The following is a 19,322-nucleotide window of genomic DNA, read 5'->3' as shown; positions in this document are numbered from 1 at the left end:
GTTTTTCGTAAATATTTCAAAAACTAAGCGGTTTATCCTAAACATTGTTATATACAAAAATGTTCTACGTTAAATTTTAAATAAGAATGGTCCTTTTCATAATCACTCTAAATTGTACGGTTCAAGAGTTACAAACGGTGTAAATGTTAACTTTTTCGTAATTTTGATAATTTTTTTAAAAATAAGCTTCGTAAAAGAATGTTGCTATTTCAGTGGCCGGTGGTATGTTAGTGATAAGCCCTTGAAGGAACGACAACCTCACCACCTTATCAAGGGGCACTCTTTTTTAAGGGAAAAGAGGCTTCCACAGGCCTAGGCCATATAAACCTGTGGTACGGAGAAACCCACCCTGAACTTTCTACGAACATTGCAACATAAATTCACTTCTTAAGCATAAATATCTTTCAAATTTGGAATGTTCAATGTCTTTATTAACTTCACTCATCCTCCAGCACATTATCCTCCTCCTCTAGCTCGTCGTCTAAGATGTATTTATTGTCCATGTTATCACATGCTTGGCCTGAGCAATTGCTGCATATGCTAGTGCAGTTTAGACCACTCCTTCTGCATTCACAATTACGAACGCATTCATCTTTGCAAGTACACATTAAAAGGGACAGTAATTCCTGGGGGGCTGCAGGACGTGCTGTTGTAATTGGTGTCAGGTGGTCGCCAATCTTCTTCCAACCCCACTCGAGTGGATCCTTATCTTCATTCAGCCACTGTTGTACCTGGTGGTAGGTCCTAATTGAATGCTGTCTGGACGCTCCTGAAGTGGGGGGTAGTGCATCCAACTTCAGTAATGCATGTATAGGCTGCTTTGCAATCGCTTTCAAGTAGGACTGGTAGCGGAGACAATCTAGATCTTCAGTGTTCTTGACTCCAAACATTGCAAGTAGGAAGTAATTTCCTGCATCAGCCACTGCACTGGGGTCGGCTTTGGGGTTGTTGAAGACCAGAAGTTTTTCACGAAGAACGTTGTTGGCTTGAACTTTCCTATAAGGTGCAATTTTTCCCTTCTTATAGACAGCAGACACAGTGTCACATCCTGTGAAGGCGTATGTAACCAGAAGTACATCTTTCATATCCCCAATGCCTTGCTGAATGTCAGAAATAATGCACACTTTTTCCTGGTGATTTCCTTTTTTAGGTACGACCATTTTCAGTTTATTCCCTGAAGGTGCGTGGACAGTCAACAGTACTAATAAGTCCGTGTCATCACCAATAACACACGTTTGAACAACTTTCTTCGCTTCATCAATAGCTGTTAAGACTAATAATAGGTCAGCATCACCAGATGCTTGAAGAACTGTGCAACCACATTGTTACAAGTGCGATGAAAGGAGGGTTATTAGACCCATCTTGTTTTTAGCACTAGCTAAAAATTCATTTTGATTTATGTTGACATGGATTGAGTCTTCTACTTTGACCACAATGTTGGAACGTGATCTTCGTAGGTGTTCTTGATCCTTTGTGTTACTTCGTTAGTAACCATCAAAAACAACAGTCGCTTTTCCATAATGAGTACATACGTAATCACTATATTGCTCGCAAATCTGTTTAAATGTAGCAGGCTGTTGCCAGACAACACGATGTAGGAGGTGGCCTCCGTCAATTATATAGGATACTTTCACTGGGTCATCGATGTTTGATGATTCTTTTGAATCTGAAACCAAAACATCACCATTGATGATTTTTTCCCCTTCCTCATCAAGCCAGATTCGTCAAACAGTGATGGAGGATATGCACAGATTTCAAACTGAAAAATTTCCTCTAATCTCTCATCACTCCTTACTGTACACACCATCCGATGTAAGAGAGTGTTAGGATTTACACATACCATGTCGTTGTTAATTTTCACCGACTTCGTTATAGAGGCTAGAGACTTGACAGCAAACTTTCTTTTCATGTGTATTTCTTTAAATGTTTTGTTTTCAATAGCTTTGATGGATATGGCTCCTATTTCAAATGCTTTATCACAGTTTACAGTTTCATCACCTATAAGCCCTGTTGACAAGGAAGAGAGTTCAGGTGATTTAGAGAACGGATTATGTTCTTCAATCCAAGAAATGAAGGTTTTCAAGTCCTTACTGTTTCTTTTTTGCCTTGCATCTCGTAGCTCCACGTGCTGCTCTGAAGAGAGGCTGCGAACACCTGCAAACTCTTCCATTGCTTCGCACACCCGAGAACAAGCCGGCATGGAATTGATCTAAGTGGCAATAGTTGTCGCTGTGATTCCTCTACCTCCAGTCAATCCACCAATGCTTTTTAAGGACCTCATCACAACCTGTTCTATGGTCATATCACTCCATACTCCAGACCAAAACTTTTCAGTTCGTCGGATGGTGAAATAACCACAATTAACAAATAAATCGTTTTCTTGGTGCAATGTGTTGAGAAGTTCCAGCGAGTCTTGTAGGTAAACAATTATTTCTAACCTTCTATGGTGCCTCTTAGCCTCTTTTTGACTATAATACTGTAGTATATTATTACTCTTTAATTAAATCATTTACTTATTTCTATATAGCTTTATTTAAAAAAAAAACCTTAAAAATTATATCATTTTTATTTTTACACCGTCTGCAACTCATGAACCGTAAATTTTACAGGGAATATGCATAGGACATTTTTTGTTTAACATTTCATGTAGAATATTTTTGTATATAACACTCTTTGTGCTAAACAGCTTAGTTTTCAACCAATTTCCAAAAAACTACTAAATTTCCTACTTTTTCTCCCCCTCCCCCCCAAACCCGACGCTCAAAATGGTGTAACTTTTTACCAAACAATAAGAGGGTTATATAGAACAATTTGGAGTTGGAATAAAACTTTTACTTTGGATGTCAAGGTTAGGCCTTTTTTTAGGTTAATAACACCGTACTAAGTTTGCATGGTGCAGCCTGTTGGTTCACATGAGCTTCGGGCCCACTGTAACCTCCGGCAAATTATTCTTGCTTCTAAGTCCAGACAGGCAGAAAAATATATTTGTCGCAGCCATAACCCTGAGAGAGCGACCTGCAGACCATCCAAGAATCCCGTTGGTCGTGGCGTGTGTGAGCTGGAACCTGCGGTGAGGTTGTGCGTTGTTACAAGCAATTAGCTTCTATTGTTAACAATTCATTCCTATATGTTACGGATCGTTTGAGCCAATTATCATCTTCAATAGCTGTTAATAACTCGTAGAAAGATATTTTTACTTCCATTCCACCAATTTCACATTATTTCTTTTGTCGTAGAATTTTTGTTCAAGAAACAGTACAGGCCTTTTTATCCTTGAGTAATAGTTTTATTCAAGGGATATTTTTGATCCATTGTCAACATTTATCAAAGAATATGCAATAGCTCCCAACTGCAATATGAACTGGCTCCCACATTAACACATCTGTTCAATGCCTTAGTGTCTGAGGGCGTTTTCCTTGTGTTTTAAAAATAAATAAAACCATTCCACTGTTGAAAAATACCTCAAATAAAAACAATCCCGACCCTTTTAGGCCTATTTATATATCAATTTTATTTTCCAAAGTATTTGAGAAAATAGTTCACAATAGGCTGTTTGACGTCTTAGAATCCAATGGTTTTTTTTCTCCTAGTCATTTTGCTTTTAGAACCAACCGAAATACTTTATCTGCAATCACTTATGTTTTAAGGTGGATTCTGACCTCCTTAGACTCCGGCGAACACACTTTGGGCTTATTTTGTGATATAAGCAGAGAATTTCATATGGTCGATCATCAAATCCTGCTTAGTAACCTGGGAAGATATAGCGTTAGAGGAGTTGCACTGCATTGGTTTGATTCTTATTCAATTGTTCAAGTTCAGTGCGTCTTGGATATATAAGTTACTAATAAGTTACTAATTGGAACTTATTAGTAACTTATATATATTGACTTGCACACAAAACTGAATGTTCAACGGTTTGAAAAAAGATTCAATACAATTCAATATGACCTCTGAAAAACGGATATAACAGAGCGTATAATAAATCCTTTTACTGTTATAAACTGGGCCAACGTTGGTAAATGGTATAAATCATAACGATTTGGGATGCCGTGAAGAAATCGCTCACATTACCATAGCCTGTTCGCGACAAGTGGTCTGGAATACTGCTTTCTTGTATATAAAATACTTAAAATTTAAGCCAATGATATTAAATGTAAAATATTTTAATTTAAGTGATTCAATTTTTTAATGTAATTAACTAAAAGTGGAATCCAATCACGAGTTACTGAATAATTTGTTGATGTTGAGTAAAGGGGCACTATTATTGACTGCTTTTAAACACTTAGAACTGCTTCCGGTGTAAAAGTCGAATTTAGTCAATGCAGTTTGATTCCTACGTAGATGCCACAGGCCAACAATCGAAATGCTTATTGAAGTGAAAACTTCTCTAGGCGCGTTGAGCGTTTCGGTAGAGGGTAAAATCCTCGGTTCGCGTCACCGACATGCTAATGATACTAACCTGCATGAAAAAGTCAGTCTCGCTGTGTTTTTTAACCGTAGACTTGGCCGCGGACTACTAACCTGCATGAAAAAGTCAGTCTCGCTGTGTTAAAACTGTCCCGGCGGAGTATGAAAACAGACTGCGAAAATCAGTGACCTTTACGGCTTCCTCTCGCGATTTAAAAGTGAAGCCAATGTCGTACAATTCTGTAAGATGCGTCAAATTAAAGCTCTTAATATTGGCAATCTATTAATTACATTTTTAAATATTAAAAAAATTTTGAAATAATTTTGATTATTGTTTACATTTTACATAGCGTTTACAATGACAAGAAAAAAGTAGTAAGCGAGGATTTTTTTTATTTTTTGGTCAGACAAAATTTGTCAGCGAGAAAGTTGTGTGAAAACAGATGAATATTTTTTTTGTAATTTATTATTTTTTATTGGAAGTTTAGTTTAGCCTGTAGTAGCGTATGAAGTGATGAGTGAACGTTTCTGCCGGAACTGTAGTTGGCGCATTGGCTCACTGATACCGTATTAACTCAATAAATTAGTTTATTGTGCAATAAAAATACCTTTACGAAATAACCGAGTTAATTTAACTAATTTATTAGTTTTAAAAATATTGTGGGTTTAATTGTTATTGCAATTATATACTTTATCCGTACCAATAACTGTTGTTCACTCGGTGTTTACTCACTTATAAATGAATAATGAAAACAACGAATATATTTTTAAACATTTTTAATATTTGTATGAATATTTGTATTTAAAATTTAGCATTATTCATTTTAATTATGTTTTTAATATTTAACCTCTTCATCATGAAATGAGTATTATTACGGTATAAGATTTATCTTACTAGCGTGGTAAAATAGATTTCTAGTTATTTGATAATATTTTTTCGTGGATTTTAAAATTGGAATATTAAAAACGCGTCACATTTACAATTACAGATGTACTGCTACTATAACGCATTGTTAATTACTCTCAACTTAATAGTTTTCTAATGGTTTTTAGGGTGCTAAACCCAAATAATATGACACTTATTAAGCTCTATCACCTACCATATTTTCACGTTTCTACATAAATTTATTAAATTATGTTATTTTTTTGGAATGTATGAGTATTTATATAGTTTAAATGTAATTTTTAAGCATTTGTACTGCCTGTAGAAGAGTTGGCTGCACTGCTTTTACTGTTCAGAAAAAGGGGGAATAAAATGTTGTCTGTTCACAGGAGATGTTTTGTTTACTGCCAACCTAACTTCACTTTGTGGTTTTCAGTACATGTGCTCAGTAAAATGTCTAACGGCGGTTGCAAGAACTCTGCTGACAGTTTTTGTTATATTTGTGGTGATTTTGTTATTAAAAAACACCAAAGAAACATTACTTTGTGAAAAACGTTCATTTCTCATATTTTGGAATTAAACTTGGTGATCAGGATGAATCGAGCCCCGCATAAGGTATTTTATTTGTGTTGAAGATCTTTTTTTCTCTAATCCTTAGCTCTAGGCTAGTAGGCTTCGGGAAATCCCATGCCGCCTCAAGTTGAAGATCTTAGAAAATGGTCAAAAAAGGAGAAAAAAGCGTATAAGTTTGCTGTTCCTATGGTATAGAGGGAACCTAGAAATCACACTGATGATTGCTACTTTTGTAGTATTGATATTACTGGCCATAACTCGAAAAGCAAGAAGGTACCCTAACCTAATGTCCGCCGTCCGACCAGTAGGGCACAGACTAGATTTGCCGGTCCCAGAACCTCCAGATGATATGAATTCTGTTCAAATTGAAATATTTTGTGATGTACAGTCATATCTAGATGAATAATATGGTGAAGAGTCCCATTGTACTACATGAAATATAGAGCCTAAACTTTTAACGCAGATCGAGCTTAACGACTTGGTTAGGAAACTAGGGTTAATAAAAGAGAAAGCTGAATTCCTTGGTTCTATACTAAAACAAAGGAACTTGTTGACAGTTGGAACCAGCATATATGTGTATACTTCTTCTCTCTTTCTATAGAGAGTTTTGTGTTTTCCTACACAATGGTATCACTTATACATCTATACCTGTTGGCCATTCTGTACATATGAAAGAGAGCTATGAAAACCTAGAAATAGTGTTGAATAAAATTGGCTATTCTGCTCATGATTGGATGATATGTGGCGATTTAAAAGAAACATGCATGCTTCTTGGTCAGCAAGGTGGTTTTACTAAATTCCCATGTTCTTGTGTGAATGGGACAGTAGAGCTAGGGATCAACATTGGTGCAAAAAGAACTAGCCTAGGAGGAAGTCTTTAAAACCTGGCGAGAAGAACATTCTCCGCAAAAATCTTGTAGATCCTAAAAACATTTTCTTACCGCCTCTACATATAAAGTTAGGTCTCATGAAACAGTTTGTAAAAGAATTGCCTAAAGATGCACCTTGTTTCAAGTATCTTTGCCAAAGTTTCAAAACCCTTCAGAATCTAAACTTAAAGAAGGCGTCTTCGTAGGACCCGACATTCAAAAAATGATGTTCGATGTTACCTTTGAAGCCACAATGACCATGAATGAGAAAGAAGCACGGGTATTATTCAAGCAAGTTCTTACAAAATTCTTAGGAAATGCAAAAGACCCAGAATTTGTTACTATTGTAGCTACCTAGTTAAAGAAGTTTAAAAAATTAGGATGTTTAATGAGCCTGAAAGTTCACTTTTTGAACAGTCATCTTTATTACTTTCCGGAAAATTTGGGAGATGTTAGTGAGGAGCAGGTTGATCGTTTTCACCAAGATGTCAAATTGATGGAAAAACGCTACCAGGACCGCTGGAACATCAACATGATGGGTGACTATTGTTGGTCACTTCACGGAGAAGCTCAACATGCGACTCTTTGTAGAAAAAGCTATTGAAGAAGCTTCAAAGAAAAAAGAGAAGTGAAGTATAAACAAATTACATCTAAATACGGAAACATACATTACTACACTTTCATTTGAAGTAACCTACTGTAAATAAAAACCATAAATGTGATTTAACATAGACTTGCATTAATTTTACCATATACCATATAGAGGTTTTAAACTATATAACAAACAGCAGATTTCTCAAAAACTATGGGTGATAAAAAAATAAGACCAGATTTTGATTCAGCACATAAAAAGCTATAAAAATCAGCTAATAAAGTCAAAAAAAGTCTCAAAAAACATTATTTGTTGGCCTGTGTGCTTAGTGAAGTACGTTGCATTGAGAGTATTCGGCTACAACGATGCTTTTATTTTGTAGTATTTTTGTTATTCTTATTAATATTATCAGTCTATTTTCAATGGTAAACATAAAAGGTATAACATTTTCTGCCTGGTTTTATTCCTTCTACATTTATGTTTCAGTGTATAAATGAATGCAATAATATTTATCCAAAGGATATACCTGTATAATAACCACCACTCAATATTGAATATTTCCCCCAATATAAGAGTTTAATTGAACACTGTATGTCCACAGAACGCGTACAGACAGTACGAGAGTGCTATGAGTTCAGCCTGTGCTATGGGTGACCGTCTTTGTCAGATGGAGGCGATGGACGGAGCGGCGAGGTGTCTGGAGGCCCTCAGGCTCCAACAGAAGATCTGTAACTGTCGCCCACTGGAGTTTAACACGAGGTTGCTGGAAGTGGCGATAGCCATCGGTGCCAAGGTGAGTGTTCATATTTAGTATAACTCTTGAGTAAGATAGGATACATAGCATCCATCTGAGGATCTATAGCTGTCGCCCACTGGAGTTTAACACGAGGTTGCTGGAAGTGGCGATAGCCATCGGTGCCAAGGTGAATAAATGAATAAATGATTTATTTCCTAAAAAAACACAAATATAAGTATCAACACAAAATCATATGCGTATTACATATGTATACTAACATATATAAAATTCTATTATGACAAATAAAATATAATTTTATTAGGAAAATAGGGTCCCAAAGGCAAAGCCTGATGAGGGATTCCACCAGATAAGTTTATTTAAATAAAGAGTTCATTTGCGGTTGCAGACACTATAACTATCTATATCTTCTAATCCCATAAATTAATTTATTGTTACAATCTTTATGGCTTAGCAAACAGAATTAACAAAACTCAAACTTACCCTTCGTGAAATTAAAAATAAACAGAATATACTTATTGTAAAGAAAATATATGTTTAAACATCTCCACAAACCGCCAAACCAAAATAACAAATAATAAAGGTTAACATAATAAATTACCTATTGGATAATAGTTAACAGATACTCAACGTTGCTTCTGTCCATACTTAAAAGCCAGGTTTTAACACTTCTAAGGAATTTATTTACTTTTGTAATATTTTTTATATTTTGCGGCAACCTATTGAAAAGTCTTGGTCCTGTATAATTAAATGTTTTTGTATAAAAAGTTACATTAGGTTTAGGAACTCTAAAATTGCTAGCATTTCTAAGACCTTGTCTAAAAAAGTTAACATTTGATGGTAAATTTCCACTAATTAAATAAAAAGCTTTTAAAACCTTAAATATAAAAATATAAAAATTGTATAAAAATATACAACGTAACGGCAAAATATTCATACTAACAAAACACGGATGAGATGGTTCTCTTAATCTTCTCTTTAGAATTAATTTAACATACCATTTTTGAATGTTTTCCACAGGTTTTATTGTAGATCTATACGTTCCACCCCAAGAAATTATAGCGTATTCTAATCTACTATTTACTAAGGCAAAATATAAACAACGAAGAGTTTGGATTGGGCATACGTCCCGCAAGTGATAAAAAAGTCTAATTCCTGTTATGAGTTTTGATTTTAGTTTAATTATATGCGTTTTCCAGCTCAATTCGCTATCTAGGATTACACCCAAATATTTTACTTCTCTGGTTGGACTGATTTCTGAACAATTTACACAGGTATTAATCGTATTTAAACAATCTAAACATTTATATATAATTTTATTATTAAATTCAATGAACCCCCTTAAATTAAAATTAATGCAGTTAGTTTTTTGTGTGTTGAGAACTAATTTATTCCTGTAAAACCACCATTTTAAAGCTTCCAGGTCGGTTAAAATTTTTCTTTCTGATTCTTCCCACGTCTCACTTAAATAGCAGAGGGCCGTGTCATCCGCGAATGCGGTGATTTGGCCATTTAATGAAGAATTACAAAGATCATTGATATATACAAGGAACAAAGTTGCTCCCAAGACCGATCCCTGGGGGACTCCGTGCCTGACTACACCCATTTTACTCAAAACACCCTTGATTTTAACACATTGCCTTCTGTTTTGTAAGTAGCTGGAAAACCAAGCATGAGCTACCCCACGAACCCCACAATTATATAATTTCTCTAATAAAATGGCATGGTTGACTGTATCAAATGCCTTCTGTATATCTAGAAAAAGTCCACTCACACACTTACCACTATTAATACCTTCATTTAATTTGCTAACAAAGTCTAAAAGAGCCCGTTCTGTATTCATTCCCACTCTAAACCCATACTGATTATTGCTAAAAAAATCTATTCTATTTAAAAAGCTAATAAGTTTTTCTTTCATTACTTTTTCTATTATTTTGGAAAATGTTGAAATCAATGAGATCGGGCGGAAATTTGAACAAATGTTGGGCGAATTACCTTTATAAATTGGTATTACAACAGCCCTTTTAAGACTCTCAGGGAAAATTCCCGTGCTAAAACTTAAATTGATAATAAACGTAAAGACTTCAGCTATCCTTGAGCAGATATGCTTAACTAAAAAAGAGTTCAAACCATCAATCCCAGGCGATTTTCCATTTTTCAGAGACTTAACTATTCTCACAATGTCATCACAACACACCGGTCCTAACAACATTGATGACCTCTCTTGAACTAGGACAAAATTATTTTTGTATTGGCAGTTCTCCAAACCATTCGGAATTGAGTTATCCTCTATTATGTGATCAGCTACCGACAGAAAGAAATCATTAAATTCGTCAGCAACTATTTCTGGGTCTGAAATCATTGTATTATTAATTTTTAAAGAAAATATATCATTCTTTATGTTCTGACCAGTCATATTCTTAATGGTATTCCAAGTAGCTTTATGATTACCAATATTGTTCTCCAGTTTATTTCTATAATAGTTTGATTTAGCTAACTCAATTTTTTGCTTCAAGCTGTTCCTAAAAGAATTATAATATAACCTAAATCTATCATTTAACGACCTATGTTTTACTTTTTTATACAACCAATTTCTTTTTCTTATTTGATTACAAATGTAATCATTCATCCAAGGCTTTAATTTGCGATTTCTATTATTTAATTTATATACTTCTTTACATTGTTCAATGCAAGATTGTATTTTAATTTCAAATAAATCATACGCCACAGAAGCGTTATTCTGCCTATAGATGTCAGTCCAGTCCATATTAGTCAACATACCGTCCAGCTTATCTAAATACTTATACAGCCGCATGTGAAAACTGACTCACTGATATATAGATACAAATTCTGACATACTTCCTAGAAGTGCTGGAAACGTGAAAATTTGGCACGCAGGTACAAAAACCTTCACAATATGACCCGGAGGAAAGTCTGAAAACCGGACTTTTTTACTTTTTTTAAACCCCTCAATAAAAAAAATTCCCAAAAAATCGCGCATTCTTCACCCCTGCAGGTATTTTTTGTAAGCCCGATAGCGGGGGCGAACCGTTCGAGCTAGCTCGGATTTCTGACGAAAATTTCATGGTCAGGATGAAGTGAATCGAGTGATAATTTTTTTTTTTTTAACAAAAAAAAAGGTCTCTTTCCAGTGACTTTTTGCTCTATCTTTCCATGGTTAAGCGACTAAATGCTTGTAACATTTGGACATTCCAGAGATTTTTTTCGCTTAAATAAAGTTTCGAGCATCGATAGCGGACCGAACGGTAGGTTGTAGCTCAAATCTGATTTGACCATCAAAATTAGCAAATTTTGCGAATTACTACAGAAAAGGTCCAGTAACTTTTTTTGCTCTAGCTCCATTAGTTTGGTCGAAAAAAACGGGATTATGTGCAATTTTTTTTTGTAATTTTCTCGACGTGAAAACTTTGTTTTTTGGGGTCGATTGCGGCGAACAATTGTCGGAGGTCAAAATAAAACAAAGTTAGATTTAGGAGAATAATATGATCTACAAAAAAGGTTTAATAACTCTTTTTACTATATCTCCATTAGTTTGACCGCAAAACGCGAATTAAGTGAAATATTTTGAAATTTTCGCCTACAAATTTACATTCCGGGCTTGATAGCGGCTAAACGGTTGGTCGTAGCTCAAATCAGATTTCCATATGGATTTAGAAAAGATCACGTGATCTACAAAAAACGTTCAGTAATATTTTGCCCTTTCCTCAACGGTTTTGGCCGCATAGCGCGTTTTTAAAGTTTTGATTTTTTTAGAGTTTTACGTGAGATTTTTGTTTTCTGGGCTTCTATTTCAGACAAAAACCTTAGTTCTAGCCCCAGAGTAAAAAATTTGATTTTAATACAAAAATAATGCGATCTACACAAAAGGTCTAGTGACCTTTTACTCTATCTTCCATGATTTAGCCGTTTAAAAACGTAATTATATTGTAAATTTCACTTCTTAAAAACTTACTTTTCGTGCTCGATAGTGGCCGAACTGTTGGTCCTAGCTTAAATGTAAAACTTTTTGTAAGTAGCTATTCATAGGATCTACAAAAAAGGTCCAGTAGCTTTCTGTCGTTTATCTTTCCGTAAGCGCCTGATAAATGCTATAAATGGCTAATTCTTTGTCGTCAATTTTAGGTGTTTTAAATTTTGCAACTATAATTAGTGCGATTCATGCATGGTTCCATATTGACTTGTATTACTATATTAAACGAGTGACTAAAAAACCCCCCTCCATATCGGGAGTGTTGGCTGAGCGTTAGTGAAGCTTCAATAGTAGATAGGGACAGAGTGCTTTTTTAAATGAATAGTGATTCCTTTATCAACACTCTGGTATGGAATGAAAATTTCCGAAGTAATTATAAACCCCCTCATCAACGTTTTATTTTGATAAAATTAAATTACTGTACACATTATTCTCGTAGTCACAGGACACCCACATTTTCCAGAAAAGTACCACGCTGTTCTAATAACTCCCGATAACATTAACCCTCCTCCCTCCGGGAATTTCCATGGTTGATGCACTCCTGATTAAAACAAACCCCCTGATCAACTTAATAATCTAATAAAGGGCATGTTTTAAATTTATTTACACTAAATCTGTTTACACAACCAGCTGGACGGTGCAGACTTTATCCCATTTTGCGTTGTACCGACTAATCATAGAACGTAGATCAAATCTGAGGGTCACAATCGAAAAACAAAATTAAATTTCCGACAAGAAAGGGTCCAGTCACTTTTTGTCGTATCTCTAACGGTTAAGGCCGTAAAATGCTCTTTAAAAAAAAAACTTTGGTTAAAATTAGTAAAACGACTGACTAGTATACGTCTACTGGAGCACATCGTGAATTGGCTGAGCGTTAGCGAAGGTTACATTAAACACCCCTGGAATTTCCTTGTATGACCATATAATCTCCTGAGTATAATTAAACCCCCCGATGTGTTAACCCAACCCTGGTAAACATTAACCCCCCCCCTTAGGGAATTTCCTGGCATGACCTCATGTCCGAATTCTAACAATCACCAAATCTCTTAAACCCCCCTTGGGAAGTTCCTGGTATAAACCAGATAACCCCCTGATGTCTTAACCCCCAGTAACATTAAACCCCCCCAGGGAATTTCCTGGCATGACCTCATGTCCGAATTTTAAAACTATCACCAAATCTTTTCTTATCCCGAATTTGCAAGCGTGAATTTAAACCGCTCATCCCCGAATTTGCAGGCGTTACATCATGGGGGCCTGGGGGCGTTAGCCCCCAGCGAGCCGAAGGCGAGTCCTATATATATACATGCCGCATTATGAAACTGGATTGCTGACTGACTGACTCATAGGGATATACAAAATTCTAACCCACTTCTAGAAGTGCTGGGAAACACGTTAAAAAGTTTGCACGCACGTCGCACGTTATCTTCAAAACCTCCGGGGGAAACGTCTGAAATACCGGATTTTTTTACTTTTGAACCCCTCAAAAAAATTCCCGAAACGGACCCCTGTTTTGCCCTTGCTGGCTTCCCTATGAAGCCCGATAGCGGGCGAACCGTTGGAGCTAGCTTCGATCTGACGAAAAATTCATAATCAGGAATGAAGTGTGAACTACAAAAAAGGTTCTAGTGACTTTTTTGCTATATCTTCCATTGGTTTGGACGCCAAAACGTGATTAGATTAAACTATTTTGGAATTTTCGGTCAACAAATTTACATTTCGGGCTCGTTACCGGGCTAAACGGTTGGTTCCGTAGCTCAAAATAATTTTCAATGGATTTAGTAACTGGCGTGATCTACAAAAAAGGTTATGTTATTTTTTGTCCTATCCCCAATGGTTTGGGCCACATTACGCGATTTAAAGTATTGATTTTTCAGTTTACATGAGATATGTTTTCTTCTGGGCTCCATTGCAAGACAAAACTACAGTTTTAGGCCAGATTAAAAATTTGATTTCAATACAAATATAGTCCGTTCTACAAGAAAGTGGTCCAGTGACTTTTTACTCTATCTTCTATGGTTTTAGCCGTAAAAACGTGATTATGTTGACAAATGTCACTTAAAAAACTTACATTCCGGGTTCGATAGTGGCCAAACCGTCAGGCCCCTAGCTTAAATGTAATAATTAGTTGTTTATAAAACTAGCTTTTGATTAAGGGTCTACAAAAACGGTTCAGTAGCGATTCTGTCGTTTGATCTTTCCGTAAGCCTGATAAAATGCACTAAATGACAAATTCTTTGTCATAATTTTTTAGATGTTTTAGATGTATGCATCTAAATTTAGTGCGAATTCATGTTGGTTAGAGATTGACCTTGTATTTCTACGTTAACGAGTGACTAAAATACCCCTCCACATCGGGAGTTGGCTGAGCGTTAGTGAAGCTTTAATAATAGATAGGGACAGGAGGGTGTTTTTTATTATGTTTCACATACACAACACACTCTAAAATAGGCCACACGTGTGTCATTAACCCCTTGTAACATTTAACCCACCCCGGGGGAATTTCCTCGTATGACCAGACAATATCCAGACTAAATTAAATCCCCCTGATGTCTTAAAACCCCAGTAACATTATACCCTCCCTAGGGAAATTTTCTGGCATGACCTCATGTCCGAATTTTATCAGTCACCAAATCTCTTACCCCCCCCCAGGGAAGTTCCTGGTATGACCAGATAACCCCCTGGTGTCTTATCCACCGTAACGTTAACCCCCCCCAGGGAATTTCCTGGCATGATCATGTGCGAATTTTAACAACCACCAAATCTCTCTTATCCCCAAATTTTGCAAGCGTACATCAACTTTACCAAACCACCGAATCCTTTAACCACCCCGTGAAATTTCCTGGAATTGACCGGATAACCTCCTGAGTAAATTAAACCTCCTGGTAACATTAACCCCCCTAGGGTAATTTCCCGGTGTATGCCTCACGTCGGAGTTTTAAAAAATCCACCAAATCTCTCTTATCCCCGATATTTGCAAGCGTAACATCATGGGGGGCCTGGGGGCGTAGCCCCCCGCGAGGCCGAAGGCGGAGTCCCATTATTATATACAGCACGCATGAGTAACTGACTGACTCACTCACTGACTGACAGAGATATACAAATTCTAACATAGTTCTAGAAATGCTGGAAACTTGAAATTTGGCATGCGCGTGTACCTTTCGCAATATAAAAAAAACCAGAGGAAAAGGTTGAAAACCGGACTTTTTTACTTTTAAGCCCCTCAAAAAAATTCCCAAAAAATCGCACATTCTTTACCCCTGCAGACCTTTTTTGTAATGCACCCGATAGCGGGCGAACCGTTCAAGCTAGCTCGATCTGACGAAAAAATTTCATGGTCAGGATGAAATGAACTACAAAAAAGGTCCAGTGACTTTTTGCTCTATCTTCACCATGGTTAAGCGACAAAACGCGGGAACATTTGACATTTCCAGAGATTTTTTCGCTAAAATGAATGTTTCGAGCCAGATAGCGGCCGAACGGTAGGTCGTAGCTCAAAATCTGATTGACCCCGTCAAATTAGAAAATTACGTCATCTACAGAAAAAGGTACAGTGTCTTTTTGCCCTATCTTCATTCGGTATGACCGCAATTACCGTGATTATGTGCAAAAATTTATGTAAATTTTCACGTGAACATTTTGTGTTTGGTGTCGATAGCGGCAAAACCATTGGTCGGAAGTCAAAAATAAAACAAAGGTTTGATTTAGGCAAATGAGGTGAGATCTATCAAAAAAGGTCAAGTGAATTTTTTGACCTATCTACAACGGTTCGACCGCAAAAACGGGTTTAAATGCAATTATTTTGTGATTGATACGTAAAAATTCTTGTTTCTGGTAGGTCGATATCGAGCGCGATTCGTTGATTGGAGTTTAAATCTTTATCATTCACTAACTAGAAAACTGTGAGATCTAATAAAAAGGTCCAGTAGACCTTTTGTCTTATATCCTTTAGTAAGCCTGTAAAATCGCTTTCAATGGTAAAATATTTATCGTGTTTTTTACAAATATGCACATTTTGGTTGTTTTAGATTTTTTGCTACATATGATTTGTTCAATTCATTCTGGTTCCGGATTGAACAATTATTATACAACGTTACCGAGCGATTTCAACCCCCCTAGGGAATTGGCTTCTGAGCGTTAGCGAAACGCCCCTATTGTAGATAGTGACAGAGAGAATTTATTTATTTTAACACAGCACAACATACCTCTAAAGAGATACATCGTGTGTGTTAACACCCAGTAACAATAAACCCCCCCCTCTTGAATTTCCCAGAGTATGAGCAGATAAAACCTCCTGATGTAAATTAAAACCTCCTGATGTCTTAACCCCCTGGTAACATTACCCCCCCCGGGTATTTCCTGGTGGTATGACCAGATAAGCTTCCTGAGTACATTAAACCTCTGAAATGTTAATCTCCCGGTAACATTAAAACCCCCCCCAGGGGAATTTCCCTGGCATGATCCTCAATGTCCAAATTTTAACAATCACCAAATCGCTCTTTTCCCCACCAGTGCAGGGGGATATCATTTATTACCAAGCGTTCTGTACCGACTAAACCATATGGTCGTAGATCAAATCTGATGGGCACAATCGAAAGAGAAAATTAAAATTTTTTTTTTTCCGACAAGAAAGGTTCCAGTCACTTTTTCCCGTATCTCTAACGGTTAAGCAGTTTTTAAAATGCCATTAAAGTCAAAAATTTGATTAATAAATAAAATTTCAATAAAAATTAGGCCTAATATTAAACACCAGTACCCTAGTATAATATTCTCAGATATTACCCGTCACTGAATTCCGCTTATCCCCGAAATTGGCCTTACACCCAAATGGGGGCCTGGGGGCGTAGCCCCCAGCGAGCCGAAAAGGGCGTAGTCCTATATTATATACAGCCGCATGTGTAACTGACTACTCACTCACTGACTGACATATAGATACAAATTCTAACATACTTCTAGAAGTGCTGGAAACTTTGAAATTTGGCACGCAGGTACCTTTCACAATATGACCCGGAGGAAAAGTCTGAAAATCCGGACTTTTTTAATTCTAAACCCCTCAAAAAAATTCCCGAAAAATCGCGCATTCTTTACCCGATCTACACCCAATTGATCTGCTCTAAAGGCCCCACCATTTCTTGTAAGAGCCCGCTAGCGGGCGAACGTTAGAGCTAGCTCGGATCTGACGAAAAATTCATGGTCAGGAAATGAACGTGTACTACAAAAAAGGTCCAGTGACTTTTGCTCTATCTTCCTTGGTTAAGCGACAAAAACGCTCGAACATTTGACATTTCCAGAGATTTTTTCGATAAAAATAATGTTTCATAAGCCCGATAGCGGCCGAACCGTTGGTCGTAGCTCAAATTCTGATTGACCCATCAAATTAGCAAATTGCGCGATCTACAGAAAAGGTCCAAGTAATCTTTGCCCTATCTAGTCGAAAGGTTTGCAGGGTTGTCGGTTTTCGGCCGAACGAAACAAAAACGTGATTATGTACAATTTTGTTGTAACTTTTACGCGAAACTTTTGTTTTTGGGGTCGATAGCGGTCGAACGCCAGAAACCATTGGTCGGAGGTCAAAAATAAGACTAACGTTTTATTTAGGAAATAAGATGACCTACAAAAAAGGTCCAGTGACTTTTTTACTATATTTCCCTAAGTTTGACCGCAAAACGCACGATTAAGTGAAAATATTGGACATTTTTCGCCTAAATTTACATTCCGGGCTTGATAGCGGCTAAAAACGGTTGGTCGTAACTCAAAACAAATTTTAAAACGGGATTTAGGAAATCACGTGATCTACAGAAAAGTTCAGTGACTTCGGGAGTTGGCTGAGCGTTAGCTAAGCTTCAATAGTCCGGTAAGTTCACAGACACAATAGTAGGAAGTAGTGTCACCGAGGAATATTTATTATGTTCACAGACCTCACATTCAACCCTCTACCTCTAAAATTTGGCCCAGCCAACCTGTTGTCATTAACACCCCGGGAATATTAACCCCTCCACCGGGATTGGGGATCCTGGTACGACCTGGTGATGAACCTCCGATCAACCTCTGTACTATTCATACCACCCACCCCTGATGTGTTAACCCCCCTGGTAACATTAAACCCACCCCAGGGGAATTTCTGCCATGGACCTCATGTCCGAATAATTTTACCAGTCACCCAAATCTCTTAAACCCCCCCCCCCTGGGAAGATCCTGGTATGACCAGATAACCCCCGGGAGACATTTATCCCCCGGTAACGTTAACCCCCCCTGGGAATTTTGTTCATATGATCCAGACAATATCCCTGACGAAAATTAAACCCCCTCTTGTTTCTTAACCTCCTTAACATTAATCACCCCCCCAAGGGAATTTCCTGCCATGACCTCATGTCCGAATTTTACCAGTCACCAACTCTCTTAAAACCCCCCCCCCCTGGGAAGAGATCCTGGTATGACCAGATAACCCCTGGAGACTTAGTCCCCCGGTAACGTTAACCCCCCCTGGGAATTTGTTCATATGACCAGACAATATCCTGACGAAATTAAACCCCCTCTTGTCTTAACCTCCTTAACATTTAATCACCTCACCCAGGGTAATTTCTCGCCTTGATCTAGATAGTCTCCTGGTTGATATTAAACCGTGTCGGTTTTTATTATGTTTATACTAAACAATTCAAGATAGCTGACCCGTGCAGACTTTTCTCCCGAGCTCATTTCTGGCTAAACCATAGGTCGTTAGATATCAGATCTGAGGGCACAATCAGAAAGACAAAATTAAATTGTCCAACAAGAAAGGTCCAGTCACTTTTTGTCGTATCTCTAACGGTTTGGCCAATAAATGCTAATATTTTGTGTCATTTTGACTGTGGAAAATGTTTTTACTGGAGACGATATTGGGTTAACCCGTTTATCCTAGCTTAAACTTTAAACACTATTATTAAATAGCCATTAATAGGTTCTACAAAAAAGGTTCAGTAGCTTTTTGTCGTATATACCTTTCCGTAAGCCTGTTTATACGCTCTCAATTGGCAAAATCTTTTTTCTGTAAATTGGCATTTTAAGGGTTTTTTATTTTTCCGAATAGAATTGTTACAATTAATAACAGTTTCATATTGAATTTATATTTAATTCGTAAACCAGTGGGATATAGTGTAAGTGGCTAATAGATGCACAGCGCGAATTGGCCCTGAGTGCGTTAGCAAAAGGTTATTTTTAATTTTTTTAAACAGGTTTATTTAATTCATATAATATGTCAGATTTTGTTTCTTTTTTAT

General features: G+C 36.9%; 1 protein-coding gene across 1 annotated transcript in view; it reads left to right on the top strand.

Moving 5' to 3' along the window:
- Window positions 1-19,322, top strand: part of LOC124353464 (43 kDa receptor-associated protein of the synapse homolog) — a 154,811-nt gene that overhangs the window by 91,418 nt on the left and 44,071 nt on the right. Inside the window, exon 7 of the mRNA XM_046803306.1 lies at window positions 7,926-8,117. Coding sequence (XP_046659262.1) covers window positions 7,926-8,117 — 192 coding nt within the window. The remainder of the gene's footprint in view (window positions 1-7,925; window positions 8,118-19,322) is intronic.

The sequence above is a fragment of the Homalodisca vitripennis genome, chromosome 2, assembly GCF_021130785.1.
Source record: "Homalodisca vitripennis isolate AUS2020 chromosome 2, UT_GWSS_2.1, whole genome shotgun sequence".
Taxonomy (NCBI): Eukaryota; Metazoa; Arthropoda; class Insecta; order Hemiptera; family Cicadellidae; genus Homalodisca; species Homalodisca vitripennis.
The sequence above is the reverse complement of the archived record's forward strand: the minus strand, read 5'-3'. Positions and strand labels throughout refer to the sequence as shown.